Raw genomic sequence first — 18,224 nt, forward strand, 5'->3', positions numbered from 1 at the left:
CAACCAGTTTCACAGATGTCCCACCTGAACACCCATGTTAAGAACTTCTGGTCTTCCTTCCTGTAGTTCCTCCTCCAGGAAACAGGTGAGGGAACCTAGTTTTCTGGAGTGACCAGTATCCGTCTACCTCAGCAGTTCCCCAACCCCAAACTAAACCCACTGCCATCAAGGCAAGCCCCACTCACAGCAATGCTGTAGAACATACTAGAGCTGCCCAGGGGACCTGCAAGGAGTGAACCTTCACGGGAGCAGAAGGACTGGTCTCTCGCTCTCGGAGCAGGTGGTGATTTCCAGAAATGACCGTGCAGGTAACAGCCCCCCGCATCACGCACGACAACATCAGGGCGACTTACAGAGCAACCCCACAGGTGGAGGGGTCTTCAAAAAGTACACGGGAAACATGCCATGGTCTGTGCATTCCATTTTTCTGTGAACTTTTTGAATCCGCCTTGTATTCACCTTGGGCTGCTAACTGCAAGGTCAGCAGTTCGGATCCACCAGTGGTTTCCGGAGAAAGATGCCACGTTCTATTCCCAGAAAGAGCTGTCGTCTCAGAAACCCACAGGGGTGGGTCCACCCTGACCTAGGTGGCCGCGACGAGTTGGCATAGACTCGCTGACAGGGAGTGTGGTGTGGTTTGACTCTGTGAGCCTGTAGCCTCATGGTTCCTGCCACGTGGAAATCAAGTCAAGGATCATTTTGTTTTGCATTTCAATTCCAGCATCTCTAAATCCCCGTCCCCTCACCTGAAGGAGCCCTGGTGTATAGTGGTGCCAAGTGGGACTTCAGTCCATCGCAAGGTCAGCAACTTAAAGCCAACAGCCACTCCTCCTGAGGATAAGGACGGGGCTTTCCATTCCTGTAAATAGTAACCGTCCCAGAACCACCAAGCTTGCTCTGAGTTGACCCTGACTCGATGGCAGTGAGTTTAGTTGGGTTTATTTCCCCCTTATCCAAAAACTGTTGACTTCACTTCTGAGCAATTCTTTCCAAAGAGGAACTCATGTCAAAATGCCATCACAGTGATCCCAAAGCACAGGGCATAACGTGAGAAATGCCCTCGACCGCACGTGCCCCTTGGTGGGACTTGCTACTTCTCGTGGTTTCCTCACACTGCTCTGCCAGAAGTACCGCCAGGACGTAGCTCTTAAGAGCAGGTAGCTATTCTGTCACAGATTGGGAGGCTGGGAGTCCAAAAGCAAGATCGCAGCCTTGACAAGCCCTGCTTTGGCAGTGGGCCCGGGCATTCCTTTGTTCCTTGGCGTTCTTACGTGACATGCATCTTTCCGCGTGCATGCGTGTACGGAGGCTCCCAGAGTCGACCGAGTGGTTACTAGTCAAAGCGTTGGGGGTTTGAACCTACCCAGAAGCACCGCAGAAGACACGGTGCTTGGCCTGCAAATTGGTCACAGTATAAGTGGGGCGGGGGGGAGGGTAAATAAAAAGTTTTGCTTGTTTGTTTTAAAAGATGATTTTAGTGGGGGCTCTTAGAGCTCTTATAACAAACAATCCATGCATCAATTGTATCAGGCATATCTGTGCATATGTTGTTGCCATTATTATTTTTTTTCAGCCTTACATCATTTATTGTTAAACTTGATTAGGAAGCAAAAAACCAAGGAATAAACCAGATTATTTGCCAATAGAAGTTCAAGTCATCAGATGGGGACAAAATTTGAGCCTGGGAAAATGCGGCCATGCGTGCCACCCTTCAGGGGGCTCCTTACAGCCCCAGCTTGGTTCTTCTCCAATGTCTTCTCTTGGAGTTGTACCTGATTTTATTACCGGTTTTCATTCGAATCCATTGGGGAATGGGCCGATTCTGCTTCTGTTTCTTGGCCAGGAATCTCTTGATCCTGAAAGTCTTATGAGACGACATGGTGAAGTCGGAGCACCACCGCACTCGGGGTGGCAGAGAAACGGAGAGAGGGAGGAGAGGCGCCATTATTATTTTATAAACATTTACTTTCTATTTAAGCCCTTGTTACCAGCTCCTCTTTGTTTCCCTCCTGCCCCCCTCCTACCCTCGTGACCCCTTGATAAATGATAAATTTTTATTATTTTCATATCTTAACACCAGCCACTGTCTCCCTTCCCCCATGGTTTCTGTTGTTCATCCCCCTGGGGGTGGGTATGTGTGGTTAAGCATCAATCATTGTGATCCATTCCCCCTTCCTCCCGCCCCCCTTTCTCCCCACCTTCTCCCTACCCTCCTGGTAGCGCTACTCCCATTTCTGTTCCTGAATTCCATGTATCATGAACCCTTATCTCTTATCTATCTGTACCTGTGTACATGCTATGGTCTAGCCCGCAGTGAAAGGCAAGACTGGAGTCATGATAGTGGGGGGTGGGGAAGTCTCAAAGAACCAGAGAAATACTGTGTTTCATCAGTGCTATACTGATCCCTGGTTGACTCATCCCTTCCTTGTGACCCTTCTGTAACAGGAAGTCCCATTGTCTACAGATTGATTTGGGGTCACTCCTCTAACCTCCCTCATTCTCAGTAATTTGGTTGTTTGTTTGCTTGCTTGTTTTGGGTCTGATCCAATCAACGCCTCATGATCACACAGGCTGGTGTGCTTCTTCTGTGTGGGCTTTGTTGCCTCTCTGCTAAATGGCAGCTTGTTTGACTTCAAGACTTTAAGACCCCAGGGGCTATATCTTTTGATAGCCAGGCACCATCAGCTTTCTTCATCGTGTTTGCTTGTGCACCCTCTTTGCCGTCAGCGATCATAGGGCCACAGGTTGAAGACCCTACAGAGCAGTCCTACTCTGCCGACACAGAGTCACCACCAGTCAGCACTGACTCAACAGCAACTAACAACCACAGATGACATGAAAGACGGTGTGCAGGAAGAAGGAGACTGCCTTGTGTGTTTATCTTTTTGTCTGTGTTCACACTCATGGCCATCAAGTGGGTGCTGACTCAGAATGACCCTTGAGGACAGGATAAAGCTGCCCTGTGAGTTTCTGAGACTGGTTTCAAACTGTTGACCCTGTGGTTATCAGCCCAACAAGTAACCACCACACCAATTCAGAGGTGCTCGGCATCCACTTTGCACTGCTGTGACCTCAAATAATTGATGGATTACATTATATTGCCTTGTGAAAGGTTATTACTCCTCTGACATCCACAGGTTACAAGGACTAGGGTTCCAGAACCTACTTTGAAAGGAAACACACTTTAATTCACAACACTGCTGATCTATGTAATTAATATTTGATGGAAAAAATATTTCATGTGAGAGGCAATCCTTAGGTCCCTTGACCCCATTCTATTCTACTAACTGGACAGAGCAATCGAATTTGCAGGCTAAAATTGCACTTATTTAACTTTCATTCCCACCAGGCTAGGATCTCCTGGAGGATATGAATGGCCATATTGACATAAAAGATCATTCACTCGAAGCTTAGACAGACGTGTGGGGGGTCTCATAAATGATTAGGCCGAATGGAGAACAACCTGGGCCTACCTCACCCTCACTGCTGACACCCCTCTCCTTTCAGTCCCAGCACTCAGCGCATTCCCCTTGTGATCTTATTTTTTTAAATCATTTTATGGGGGGCTCTTTCAGCTCTTATCACAATCCATACATATATCCATTGTGTCAAGCATATTTGTACATATGTTGCCATCATCATTTTCAAAACATTGTCTTCTTACTTGAGCCTTTGGTAGCAGCTCCTCATTCTTTCACTCCCTCCCCCGCCCTCCCTCCTTCATGAACCCTTGATCATTTATAAATTATTTTTTTCATGTCTTACACCAAACGCTGACTCCCTTCACCCACTTTTCTGTTGTCCGTCCCCCTGGGACATATGTTGATCATTGTGATTGGTTCTGCCCTTCTCCCCACACCTTCCCCTTCCCCTCCTGGCATCACTACTCTCGTTATTGGTCCTGAGGGGGTTATCCGTCCTGGATTCCCTAGCAATCGATTGCATTAGGTCTTTCCTATGTGCCCCTATTTTCTGGAAATTCACTGAGATTCATCAAGAAAACTATGCACACATTATTCTAACCTCAGCTTAGAAGTGGATTAAGTGCTGACATTGCCTAGTTCCATGTGACTGTCTTGAGTGTGTGTGTAGGTGATGGAAAGGACCTGCTCAAAGGTGAATTTGTGACCAGTGTAAATAGGGGAAACTATAAAGGCCATTAAGTTTTAAAACTTGGTCTTGTGATTGAGGTGAAGGTTTAGAAAACCTATGAACAGTTTGTACACGTTGTGTTTCAGCTCATCCATTGCAATCCCTGCGTGGACCGTCACTTAGCCCACTTCCTCCCTGAGTCGCATGTCCCCAGCCCTCCTAGCCACACCCTCTCTCCGTAGGGAAACGCTGGCCTGTTGATTGAAATGGCTCACCTTCTTTTTTTTTTCTTTTTTTTTTAAACAATTTATTAGGGGCTCATACAACTCTTAACACAGTCCATACATATACATACATCAATTGTATAAAGCACATCTGTACATTCTTTGCCCTAATCATTTTCTTTTTTCTCTCCCCTCTTTTCTTTTTTACGTTTTATTAGGGACTCATACAACTCTTATCATAATCCATACATATACATACATCAATTGTATAAAGCACATCCATACATTCCCTGCCCCAATCATTCTCAAAGCATTTGCCCTCCACTTAAGCCCTTTGCATCAGGTCCTCTTTTATTTTTTCCCCTCCCTCCCCGCTCCCCCCTCCCTCATGTGCCCTTGGTAATTTATACATCGTTATTTTGTCATATCTTGCCCTATCCAGAGTCTCCCTTCCCCCCCCCTTCTCTGCCGTCCCTCTCTCAGGGAGGAGGTCACACGTGGATCCTTGTAATCAGTTCCCCCTTTCCAACCCACTCACCCTCCACTCTCCCAGCATCGCCCCTCACACCCTTGGTCCTGAAGGTATCATCCACCCTGGATTCCCTGTGCCTCTAGCCCTCATATGTATCAGTGTACAACCTCTGCCCTATTCAGCCCTGCAAGGTAGAATTCGGATCATGGTAGTTGGGGAGAGCAAGCATCCAGGATCTGGGGGAAAGCTGTGTTCTTCATTGGTACTACCTCACACCCTAATTGAATCTCCATTGGCCGACACTTGGGCCTTGGGTCTCCACTCTGCACTTCCCCCTTCATTCAATATGGTGTATATATATATATATGTATGTATGTGTATATGTATATATACACACACATATGTGCACATACATACACACACACATATATATACACACATATGTCTTTTTTTTTTTTTTGCATGATGCCTTATACCTGGTCCCTTGGGCACCTCGTGATCGCACTGGCCGGTGTGCTTCTTCCATGTGGGCTTTTTTCTTCTGAGCTAGATGGCCACTTGTTTACCTTCAAGCCTTTAAGACCCCAGACACTATCTCTTTTGATAGCCGGGCACCATCTGCTTTCTTCACCACATTTGCTTATGCACCCATTTGTCTTCAGCAATCCTATCATGGAGGTGTGCAGTCAATGATATGATGAAATGGCTCACCTTCTAACACAGAGATGAGCTCCATTCTGGCACCAAACGACAACTGTGGGGGTCTCGCCAGTTTCTGTCCAATCAATAAGCCTAGACTATTTTCATGATTTTAATTTCTCTCCAACATTCTTCTCCCACTCTAGCGTCTCCTGTGACCCTTTTCAGAACAGCTGAGTGAAGTCCTCGGGCAACATCTCGTTCTTCTGGCCTCCGGGGCATGGACACTGACATCTGTGTCATCCTTTCAGCCAGTGGACTCATTGTTTCCATGTGTCTCTCGTAGTTCATCCCTCTGCTCGCCTCTGGATGAGGAGAGAACATTATTTGCACCTTCGGTGACTGCTCACAAGCCTCCAAAGACCATCATCAATATGTAAGTTGAGGCTTATATTTTCTATTTGATCTCCTACCACAGAAACCCAACGACCGTGATCATAAAGTGAGGCTGGCCTTGGGAAACGGCTTGCGGGGAGATGTGTGGAGAGAATTCGTCAACAGATTTGGGGACATTCACATTTATGAGTTCTACGCCGCCACTGAGGGAAACATTGGCTTTGTGAATTACACCAGAAAAGTCGGCGCTGTCGGCAGAGTCAACTACCTCCAGAGAGTAAGTGCCGTGAAAATTAAGAGCCCACGTTCACAATAAAGAGGTTTCTTAAACGCTGCTTCCTGACGATGCCATTGTCAGAAGTGCTTGAGAAGTTGTGCTCATTCTCTGCGACAATGACCTCTAAAAGCCTGGGCCCAGGTTTGTAAGGTAGAGCTGGGGTCATGATAGTGGGGGGAGGAAGCATTAAAGAACTAGAGGAAAGTTGTGTTTCATCGGTGCTACCGTGCACCCTGACTGGTTCGTCTCCTCCCGGCGTCCCTTCTGTAAGGGGGTGTCCAGTTGCCTATAGATGGGCTTTGGGTCTCCACTCCACACTCCCCTTCATTCACAATGATATGATTTTTTTGTTCTGGGTCTTGTATATGGGTACAGACAAGAGCTGGAAACACAGGGAATCAGGACAGATAACCCCTCAAGACCAATATTGGGAGTAGACATACCAGAAGGGGAAGGGTAAGGTGGAGGGAGATCGAGGGAACCAATCACAATAATATATCTATAACCCCCTCCCAGGGGGATGGACAACGGAAAAGTGGATGAAGGGAGACATCGATCAGTGTAAGACATGAAATAATAATAATATTCTATAAATTATCAAGGGTTCATGAGAGAGGGAGGGGAGAGGTGAGAGGGAGGGAGGGAGGGGGAAAATGGGGAGCTGATACCAAGGGCTCAAGTGGATAGAAAATGTTTTGAAAATGATCATGGCAACCAATGCACAAATGTGCTTGACACAATGGATGAATGTATGGATTGCGATGAGTTGTGCTTGCCCCCCTAAAAATGACTTATTAAAATAAAAAAATTAAACATTAAAAAAAAAACCTGGGCCCTCCAGAGGAAAAATCTTCCATTTTTTAAAAATCCCAACCCACTGGGCCTTTGCCATCTGCAAACCGTGTGGGTCTCCTTGATTCCATCGACTCTCGTGTACAGAATTTGTAAAAACTCCTGCTGAGGATGAGTGTCCTTCGTGTGTCTTGTTGTTTTTATGTTACATACCGCAGTGAACCAAAAGAGATATTTTCATGACAGATTTTGCACTCAAAGTAACATGTCTTCACTTTGCTAGAAAGTCGTGTCCTACGAGCTGATCAAGTACGACGTGGAGAGAGATGAACCCGTCCGAGATGTCAATGGCTATTGCGTCAAAGTTCCCAAAGGTACACTGCATGTTTGCTAATGCACCTGCCCCTTTCTTACGCTGGCCAAGTGGCTTTGGAAGAAGCACCGATTGATTTCCCAAATGCACGCGTGGTCATCTTATTTTTCAGAATAGAAAAAAGAGAACTTTACTTAGCTCCCTTGAACATAGTTACAGAAATGCCAAAAGGTGCCAACTTACCCTTCTATGTAACAGGCTTATGATGGTCAACCTAGATTAACTTCTTGCTTCTGAGGTAGGCACTGTGTAGAAAGCAAGATGTATTAAAGGTTATAATATTATCGTTATCCTTAGGTAGTCTTTACATATAAGCTCTGCGTATGTGCTTTTGTCTGATGAGGTGTGTAAGTAATTGTTCAATAAACGACGAGCTCCGAAAGAATTACAAATACGTGATCTTGTAGAATCAGGGCTGTGGGTGTGTAATGTGTCTGTGTCGTTGAAGCATGCATCTGTGTGCAGGGAAACTTACTGCAGCCAGGTGATTGCCAGTGGGCCTTGTGGCAACTTTTAAGAGAAGATCAAAGATACAATTGGCTGGCTTGCTGCCCGTATCTCAACGGTTTCTCTTCTGTCTCAGGTGAAGTTGGACTCCTCATCTGCAGAATCTCACAACTGACACCATTTAGTGGCTATGCTGGGGGAAAGGCTCAGACTGAGAAGAAAAAACTGAGAGATGTCTTCAAGAAAGGAGACCTCTATTTCAACAGTGGGGATCTCCTTATGATTGACCATGAAAACTTCATCTACTTCCACGACAGAGTTGGAGATACATTCCGGTGGGTTTCCCTGCATCCGTGTTGTCTGGTGTCATTAACTCCCATCCAATTCAGCCCCTGACTCATGGAGGCCCCATGCACAATGGAACATTCCCCAGCCCCCGGCCTTCCCTGTGATGGAATTGGCAGGTTGGATGCTGTGATTCACAGGGTTTCCCTAGGCAGATTCAGAAGTACATTGGCAGAGCTGTCTTCCAAGTCCAGGTTGGCCCCCGAAGCTCCGTCCTCTGAAACCTGTTTATGAGCCATCACGGCAACGTGAGCCTCCAGTGACAGGTGGTTGCATTCTGCATCGCCAGGGGTGTTGGCTGAGAATCCACCTTGGGTGCCCTGCAAGCAAGGCAAGAATGCCACACTGGACCATCACTGGCCCCTGTCTCAATGGCTGCAGTTGTTATTAGTTACCATTGAGCTAATCCCACTGACGGCGGCCCCAGCAATGCACAGAAAACTGCTTCCTAGGGTTTTCGAGGCTGGGACATTCCAGAGGCAGAATGCCAGACCTTATGCCAAGGTGATGCTGGGTGGGCTCGAACCAGGATCACTGGACTCTCCAGGGTCTCCTTTTACTCTGAATTAGTGACCCAAAAAGAAATTCAGGCCCAGTTTGTCTTCGGTTTAAAATTAGGACTGCATTCCCCTGTAGAGTTATCATCATTTGATAATTATATCAGTATGAAAATGATAGTGCTTCGTACCCTGTGCCTCTTTGAGGTGTCAGTTCAAAGCCCTGTATTTCCAGAGATGAAGAGCAGACCCCAGGAGGTGTGTCTGTGCAGTGCACAGCTAATGTCTTTGTGGTTTAGAAGGCCCGGACGAGTAGATGACAGGATACTGTGGCTGATGTATGGAATCTAAGAAGCTTAGTCCATTCTGTGTCTCTTGGTGATCCTCCACTCTTTGGGGTCACCCTCAGGACGCCAAGACATTCGCACTTTTCCCAATCATGAGACTTCTCGGAGACAATTGAATGTAAATTAACATGGAGCTGATCGAACTGCAGAGGTGGGAAGGGCTCAGAGTCCCACCTGCTGCTTCCAGCCCGCCTTCCCTCCCCAACCTGAGCATCCCCACCCCAGAACTCCCGAGTCAGCATGAGGATGGTTGCAAGTCATTTCAGTAGTCCATGAAATTAATTCTCTACCACAGCCTCATGACACTCTTAATTGTCTCCTCAACTGCCTTCCAACATAAACTCCCTGAGGGCAACTCCTGTGTCTGAATTGTTCCCCTTACAACACTTCGCACAGGGCCTGGCACCGGTAATTATTTGTGGCAGGCAGGAAGAGACTGCGTAAGTCTGGTGGCATGCAAAGAATATGGAGTATGAACGACCAGAGAGCCCCCCGCCTCACCCTTGCCTCTGTAGAAGCACGGCAGGTCAACTTCCTTGACCTCAGGACTTTCACCTGTAAACGGATTCCCTCTTCTCTCACATCCCATGACTCGGGAGCCCTAGTGCAGTGGCTTACTCTCTGCCTGAAAACCTCCAGAGGAGCAGTTCGAACTCACTGGATGCTCTGAGGGGGGAAAATGAAACTGTCTGCCCCGTAAAGATTGACAGCCTTCGAAAGCCTGGGGGCAGTTGTACCCTGTCCTGTGGGGTCACTCACTGGGCATGGGGATCCACTCCAGGGCAGTAAGGAGTTTGGGTTGTTGTTCCATGTTTTTAAGCAGCTGCTTCTGGAAGCTCTAAAGAATGTTTTATGTAAAACAAATGATCATTTTTATTATGCACAGAAACCGCATGGGGCCGGATCTAGAGAGGAGACCTCTCTGTGATTAAAGCATGACTATATTTCTCTCTCGCTAAACGCTTTCTTTTTGCCACCAGACCCTGGAATTCTATTAAATAGCAGTCCACTCGTTAAATTAAATCACATGTAAAGTTAATGGATGAGAAAAGTAATTGAGTTTTATTTCTGATAGCTGTTTGCCTTTCTTAGGCCAAGACTTACAAAGATAAGTCAAAAAAAGGATTGTTACTGGGGCCCCATTTCAGACATTCTTCCAAACAAGATGTGTTTAAAGGTGTCTCTGTGATCCCTGGGTGACGTCAGACAGGTTCTCTCAGGAATACGCTTATCAGAGTCTCCTCTGGGTGCCTTCAGACAAAATGTCTAATTACATCCAAGCAGTGGCTTCCAAGGGGATCTGCTGGGCCCGTTCAGTTCAGATCAGAGAGGTCAGCTGAGAAGGTGTCCCACGGGACAAACCTGATAGTCTGTCTTGAAAGACACAGGATGACCACAGGGACGTATTAGGGAAACGTTTTCAGACAATTGAAAATCTCCTTGATGAGAAAAAGGCTAGGACAGATGCCATGAGGAATTTTTATTTTTTAATCATAACAACGTCCTTGCTCGTTCTTGGGGAACCTTACCCCATCCACCCTACAACCCTGCTCTTGCCCCTCCAGATTTTGCTTTGTTTCCCAAATGTTTCAAAGGAGCCCAATGTCCAAACTTCCCTCTTCACCTGCTGCCAACCAAAGGGCCTGGAACTCCTGGGCGGAAGGGTTAGAGCAATGAAACCCACCCCCAGAAATGTATAGACCTAGATGGAGGATATGTCAAGAACCAAGAGCTTCCTATTTTGATATTTTTTGTTCAAGGGTGTTTTTTGTTTTGGGTTTTTTTTTTTAATGTTTTGGTAGCAACATTTTTGATGGATCCTCAACATTTTAACATTAGGGCGTCATTCTCTGTCTTCTCTTTCACGTGGTGAGGTTGAAATGCCACAGTGTGTTCTCAAGGTCTAAGCCTTTGCCTACGGACTAACCGGGTGCCCAAAGAGTCCCTGGATACAGACTAGCTACGAATGGGAAAGGTTGGTGCTTTGAATCCGCCCAGAGGTGCCTCAGCTGAAAAGCCCAGTGATGATCTTTGGAGAGGTCACAGCCACGAAAACTCTGTGGGGCAGTTAGTTCTACTCTGACACACATCGGGTCACCGTGAGGCAGAAGAGACTCCAACAGCCAGGGGAATGCCTTTACCTTTTGTTCCTCAAACGGTGAGGCCTCTCTTACCAAGTTGGGGGTTTTGCGTGCCAAAAAGGGAAGGAGGAAACTGACCTTCCTGCAGGAATCTGAAGGCAACCCCGCTTTCAGTGCCTCCTGGGCCAGAGAGCAGGTGACCTCTGCTGACCATTCATTGCCTTTTCTTCCAGGTGGAAAGGGGAAAACGTGGCCACGACGGAAGTCGCTGACACCCTAGGACTGATTGATTTTGTCCAAGAAGTGAATGTGTATGGAGTGCCTGTGCCAGGTAGGCACAAATGAGATCTATCTCTGCCTCCCCAGTAGAGGGCGATCTTATTGACCCAGGGCACATTTGGTCATATCTCTCCCCTGTCCGCTGGAAAATAAAACAGCTCATTCAGTCACCAAGGCCCAAGGAGCTATGGCTGGTGATGTTCCATTATAAAAGCCAGGTTAGGTCATCTGAACCAGGCACTCCTCTGGGGGCCAGCTCTCCCCCACCCCTTCTTGGGTAATCAAGCAAGCTCCGTCTCCCCCCACTGTGTTTGACATCCATCGGAGGGGAGGTGTCACCCTCCATAGCTAGGTCATGGTACCTTGGCCACTGAACTGAGAAGAACCAATACGAGCAAGTGCAGTTGCTGAGACAAACTCTGCGGCAGCGGTCATTATGCCCAGAGGCTTCTTTTAAAATAGAGGTCGCCAGCCCAAGCCCCCCTCGCTAAGTGTCAGAAGCAATACCGGGACTACTGTCACCAAACCTTTGGTCTCCATTTCTGCTCTGCCACGGCCTGAGGTTTCATCCTGGCCCCAGCACTTGCTAGCTGTCTGAGGTCCCTAAAGCACTAAAGAAAGGGTTGCCGCTGGGCCTGCAGGCAATATTGTCACGAAAGCGAATTCGTGTTCGTTACAGCAAGTAATGAAAACATCAGTGGGAAAATTCCATGAGCTTTTCATTCAGTTTTCCCACCAGTTTTTCTCAACCACCTCCAAAACGCAGAGAACCAAACTCATTGCCATCGATGCCAGCTCATAGCGACCCCGTGGGACTGGGCAGAACAGCCCCGTGGCTCTCTTTTTAATTATCATTAATCATTTTATTGGAGGGCCCTTACAAATCATATGCCAATCCCCATTCAACTGCATTAAGCACACTTGTACATCTGTTGCCATCAACATCTCCAAAACATTTTCTTTCTACTTGAGCCCTTGGTATCAACGCTTCTTTTTACCCCCTCCCTTCCCCCCCCTCCCCCCCCTCATGAATCCTTGATCCGTTATATATTATTATTGTTGTTGTTATTTCATGTCTTACACTATCCGTTGTCTCCCTTCACCCGTATTTCTGTTATTTATCCCCCTGGGGGGTGGGCTATATATTCAACCTTGTGATGGGTTCCCTCTTTCTCCCTTCCCTTACCCCCCGCCCCCCTCCCCCTCTCCATCCCCTCATGATATCGCTTCTCCCCTGTGGGTTTCTGAGACTGCAGCTCTTCATGGGAGTAGACAGCTGAGTCTTTCTCTTGCAGAGCCCCTGGTGGTTTGGAGCTGCCGTCTTTGCGGTTGGCCGTCCAGTGTGTAGCCTCTACACCACTGGGGCTCCTACCTAAGCCCCTTAGTGTTTATAAAGTGTAAGCACAAAGGCTTCAGACACAGATCACGAGAAGAAACAACTGATGTCCTAAACCCCAGAGAGGACTGAGCCCTCCGCCTCCCTGGCTGGAAGGTCCGTTGTGGTGGGAGGCTCTGCAGAGTTCGTTCTGACTCACGATGGGTCTGAGTACAACCAAACACAACAATACCAGGCCCATCGGGTGCTAGGGTCGTTGTGATTATTCCCCTGAACTCGGGACTTGTATTGCAAGTGAAAATCCTGAGCTGTAAGGGTTTCACGTGGCGTTGTGCCATCCTTTGATTAAGAAGATTGCCTGCTCCTCTCTGACCCTGTGTGACAGTGACAAGAAAGAAAGCGTAACATCCTGAGTCAGAGAGTGTAAGGGGAGGAGGGACTTCTCCTGTTGGCTCGGAGAAGCCACAGGGATCGTGGGCTAAATTAGCTCCACTCCAAGGCACAGTGGCCAGCCACTGCGAGTTCCGCTGCAAACCACAAGGCCGGCAGTTTGAAACCACCAGCTGCTCCGCAGGAGAAGACTCAGGCTTTCTCCTCCCATGGAGTTCCGGGCTCAGAAACTCACAGGGGTGGTTCTACCCTGTCCCAGGGGGTCTCTTGGAATAGACCCCAACTTGATGGCATTGAGTTTGTATTGGGTTTGGGCACTCACAGGCCTCTTGCGGAGCCCATGGGCTTGTGGGGTACCTATGTAAATGCTGGACTTTCCAAGGGTAACCAATCACAAGTGTGAGAAGGACAGAGGACTTGGAACAATGGAATGGAAGGACCTAGCTTTCTAGCCCCTCACCCCTCACAGTGGAGCCCGAGGCTGACCGTGTCCCCCGGGAGCGTTCTGAAGATGAATCTTCTTAGCCCCACTCCAGAGCTACTGCATCGGGCTGTCGGGTGGAACCTGGGAAGCTGTTTGAACAAACCTGCAGTGATCTTAAAAGCACTGCCATCTGATTTCGGGGGATGGAAATGTTCTGGAATTTGCTGATACCATACCTGTATGAATAATAGATGCTACTGGACTGTAGATATTTTTTTAATGATAAAATGATCATTGTTAAGCTATGTGTGTTTTTTTCACACGTTTTTTTAAATCATTTTATTGGGGCTCTTACAATCCATACCTACATCCATTGTGTCAAGCACATTTGTACATATGTTGCCATCATCATTTTCAAAACATTTTCTTTCTACTTGAGCCCTTGGTATCAGTTCCTCATTTTGCCCCTCCCCCACCCTCTTTCCCTCATGAACCCTTGGTATTTTATTTTTAAAATTTCCCCCATGTCTTACACCAACCACTGTCTCCCTCCACCCACTTTTCTGTTGTCCATCCCCCCGGGAGGGTGTTATATGTAGATCATTGGGATCAGTTCCCGCTTTCTTCCCCCATCTTTCCCTTACCCTCCTGGTATCACTACTCTCATTATTGGTCCTGAGGGGTTTATCTGCCATGGATTGCCTGTGGTTCCAGCTCTGATCTGTACCAGTGTACATGCTCTGGGCTAGCCAGATTTGTAAGGTAGATTTGGGGTCAGGATACTGGCGGGGGCCTGGGGGAGAGAAGCACTAAAGAACTAGAGGAGAGAAAAAAAAGAAGAAGAAAAAGAAAACTAGAGGAAAGTTGTATATTTCATTGGTGCTATACTGCACCCTGAGTGGCTCTTCTCTTCCTTGTGACGCTTCCGTAAGGGGATGTCCAATTGTCTACAGATGGGCTTTGGGTCTCCACTCTGCACTCCCCCTCATTCACATTGATATGATTTTTTTGTTCTGGGTCTTTGATGCCTGATACCTGATCCCAGCTTCTTCCAAGTGGGCTTTGTTGCTTCTCAGTTAGATGGCCACTTGTTTATCTTCCAGTCTTTAAGACCCCAGACACTATATCTTTTGATAGTCGGGCACCATCAGCTTTCTGCACCGCATTTACTTATGCACCCATTTGTCCTCAGCATCCATGTCAGGGAATTTACCACAGTTTACACACAAGCACTAAAACACTGGCAACCAGAACCATCTAAATGAAGCCTAGGCCTAACACGTCTGGATGTCTGGCCTTTGGACTCAGAACCTCTCTGCCTTCTTTGTTTGTTGGGCAACTTTTTGTTGTGAACAGAGGGGGAGTCCACAGAGCATACCATCTGTGTGACAGTCAATATTCCATCTGCATATGCTTTCATTTCATTCACGGCTGGCCCCTCCGTCTACTGGCACGTGTGCAATGTAGCAGGGCTTAGCAATGAGAAAGGGCTTAGTCGAGCACGGCTGAGTCTCGGTCCAAGAAGGATGCACAGGTCCCAACTTTGAACCAGGAATGAACCAGCGACCTTCTTGCTGTCAACCCCGCACCTGACCATCATGCCACTGGGGATCCTGTTTATACCCCCTCATTAGGGGGTGCATCTCTCTAAAACCTCTGGCCGGAGCTTATCTTTAGAGCGAGCCCACAGCTGCTGTGGACCGGAGCCTCTCCTCCTAGGGGCTCAGCTAGCCCCAAACCAGGGTCTGCTCCTGAAAGACTCAGCAGGCCCCGCACCTCTTCTCTGGGCATCAGCACTGCCAGAGGAAGCAGAAAGGGGCCAGTGAGCACAGAAGCTTTCTGCTGCACCCGTCCCGCCTTCATTCTGACAGGGGCTTGGTGAAGGCATTTGAGATCCTGGAAGCAGGTGCTCGCAGGGCCGCGACCAGGAACCCTTACGGCAGCGGTTCAAAACCTTCCTACTGCCGCAACCCTTTAAGACAGTTCCTCGTGTGTAGTGACCCCCCAACCATCCATTGGAAGTATGTGTTTTAAGGTGGTCGTAAGTGGCCCCTGTGACTGAGTCCTTCGTTCCCCCAAAGGGGTCTTGACCCACACACAGGTTGAGAACCCCTGCTTTATCGCATGAGGGTCTGGCACCCAGCCTGCCTCCCTCAAATAAGAGCCACATGAAAGGAGGGCAGGGCGGATTTTCTTTCTTTTTGTCTTTCTTTCTTTCTTTTTCTTTCCTTTCCTTTCCCTTTTGTTTGCGGCCTTCTGTGGAGCGGCTGGTAAACACACAATCGCCTGGGGAGGAATTTCGAAAGCTGGGGCCCCAGGCTGTGTTGCCCTCCCTCCTCTCTGATTACAGCTAAGTAGTTTGGGGAAGTGGCCTCCCGCTGGGTCTGTGAGCTCAGGTAGAAGATATATTAATACCTAATTACCACTGTCCGCCTAAGCAAACAGTGGTAATTGTTGTACCGTGGCTCTCCACTTACAGCCCTGCCTGCAGGGAGGGGCGGGGGGACTGGTATTAGGATCTGTTTTCTCCGTGGAGAACACAACCTCTCGGGACCAACGGGCATCAGCTTGAGTGTACACAACAGCTCACCCTTGCACCTCACCTTCACCTTCCTGTCCCTCTGCTTCTCTGAAATGCAGGCAGGCAAAGCTATTAAGAGTCGTGATTAAATAAGCAAGTCTCAAAGGTGGCCTTTGTGCCTGGAGGCATGGTAGACCTGCCATGACAGCCCAAAGAACAGCCTCATGCCCAGTTACCCCCGCGGGTGGAACAGGGACTATTTCCTGGAAATTTTTGAACACTTGCTTTACCCACCAATTGGACCCGTTTCCCACTCCAGATCAAGGCTGCTAAGGAGACCCGTGAGGGCTCCAAGTACAGGATCTGTTACCATAAGCCAGCGAGTTGAGTCTGCTCACACCTGCCCCATAGGACAGGGTAGACCTGGCCCATGGGTTTTCCTAGGCGGTGATGGGAGCCGAGGGCCAGGTCTTGTCTCCCAAGGACCTGCATTCCATTTCTGACCCATGTGACCTTGAACAGGTCTCGTAGCTTTGATAAGTCTGCGTTTCTTCATTTGGAAGATGGCACTGTCGGGTAAGCATTCGGACTGCTAGCCGCACGGATTGTGGTTCAAACCTGCCAGCCGCTCCTCAGGGGGAAAATGAGGTTATCTGCTCCTATAAAGATTTTCAAAGCCTCAGACACTCTCTCTAGGCTCGCTCTGAGTTGAAATCGGCTGGACAGCAGTGGATCCCATGGGTCTGCAAACTGGAGATAACATTGGTTCCTCCTCAGGGAGTCATTGTGAGGATTAAATGAGATCATTAGTAAAAACATTTAGTCTAAGCGTGTTCTACATCAGTCCAGAAATACCTATTATTCATAATACATATTATTCATATCCCAGTGGTTCTCAACCGTCCTAATGCTGTGACCCTTTAATACAGTTCCTCATGTTGTGGTGACCCCCCAACCATAACATTATTTTCGTTGCTACTTCCTAACTATAATTTTGCTGCTGTTATGACTCGGGCGACCCCTGTGAAAGGGTCATTCGACCCCCCAAAGGAGTCTCGACCCACAAATTGAGAACCGCTGGTATATTCCCTTTGGGATATATTCCATAAGTGAAGGGACTTCAAAATTCATGGAAAATGGAATTAAAAGATACTGGAAATTTTCCAAGCGTTTTTGAAACCCCCTCATGTATTTGAAAATAAAAGTTCCCCTATCTAAGAGCAGTGTGTGCTGTCATGTGATCTCAGTTTTGTCCTTTGAATTAGCAGAGCAATATAAATAAGTGACATATATATTGAAATAGCTAGTTTTTTCCTCTCTCTATTTCTAGGTCATGAAGGTCGAATTGGCATGGCCTCGATCAAGGTGAAAGAAGACCATGAATTTGATGGAAAGAAACTCTTTAAGCACGTTGCGGATTACCTGCCAACATATGCCAGACCCCGCTTTATCAGACTCAAGGTGAGACCTCCCCATCACCCTTGCTCAAGGAAGCCCCTGGGCTTAGGAAGCAACGCCCCTCCTACCATGGCAACTACCCTCGCTGTGTTCTCACTGCCTTTTCCAGGGGGTAATTAATTGGTAAGCCCTCCCTCCCCACTAGTGAAATGAAAAGGCATGTCATGGATCAGGAAGAAGAAAAAAAAGATCAGAAAAGATAGCTAGCAGAAACCTGCTCCTCATTCCAACAGGCCAGGTTTGTGGTTTGTGCAGCCAGTCTTTGTAAGTAGCCCCCTCCATCTGTGTTTGATGAGGGATGACAGGCACTTAAAGCCAAAAGCCCTCTGACCCTGCTATTAGTCGTTTCCATGTTTAAAGAATGGAAAAAGCCATTGACGTCTTACACCTTACTCTGGTGTGAAGTTTAACTGAGCATCGTTAGTCAGTTGGAACTAACCGGGCTTATCTATCATCACTGAGGATCTCTCTCTCTCTCTCTCTCTCTCTCTCTCTCTCTCACTCACTCACTCACTCACTTTCAGACTTTGAGCTCTGTGATTCTGTAACTAAAGACTGGAGGAGAGGAGTGTCAGGGTACCAGATATTAGTGAGATGCCAGAATTGTTTCTGATGAGACGGTTAAAAGCCTGGCATTTCCTTGGCAACTAGATGGCAGAGGGACATGAGCTACCCCCAGGCCATCCCACCCCCTGTTGTTTTGAGAGGAACGCAGCCTTCAGCCGAGCTGAAAAATCCGAGTTTTCTGTGCACGGGCACTTCCCACCTCCCCCAATGAAGAGGGTAGGCCAGTCATCAAGGTCTTCCCCAGCAGGTTTCCTCTGGTAGAAAAGG

At 47.8% G+C, this 18,224-nt stretch overlaps 1 protein-coding gene across 2 annotated transcripts in view; it reads left to right on the forward strand.

Moving 5' to 3' along the window:
• Positions 1-18,224, forward strand: part of SLC27A2 (solute carrier family 27 member 2) — a 59,045-nt gene that overhangs the window by 40,253 nt on the left and 568 nt on the right. For both annotated transcript variants that reach the window (XM_075531754.1, XM_075531755.1), the window contains 5 exons: positions 5,906-6,100; positions 7,176-7,266; positions 7,849-8,047; positions 11,216-11,313; positions 17,263-17,393. In XM_075531754.1, the coding sequence (XP_075387869.1) occupies positions 5,906-6,100; positions 7,176-7,266; positions 7,849-8,047; positions 11,216-11,313; positions 17,263-17,393 (714 nt within the window). The remainder of the gene's footprint in view (positions 1-5,905; positions 6,101-7,175; positions 7,267-7,848; positions 8,048-11,215; positions 11,314-17,262; positions 17,394-18,224) is intronic.

Source organism: Tenrec ecaudatus, chromosome 14 (assembly GCF_050624435.1).
Source record: "Tenrec ecaudatus isolate mTenEca1 chromosome 14, mTenEca1.hap1, whole genome shotgun sequence".
In the NCBI taxonomy this organism is placed as follows: Eukaryota; Metazoa; Chordata; class Mammalia; order Afrosoricida; family Tenrecidae; genus Tenrec; species Tenrec ecaudatus.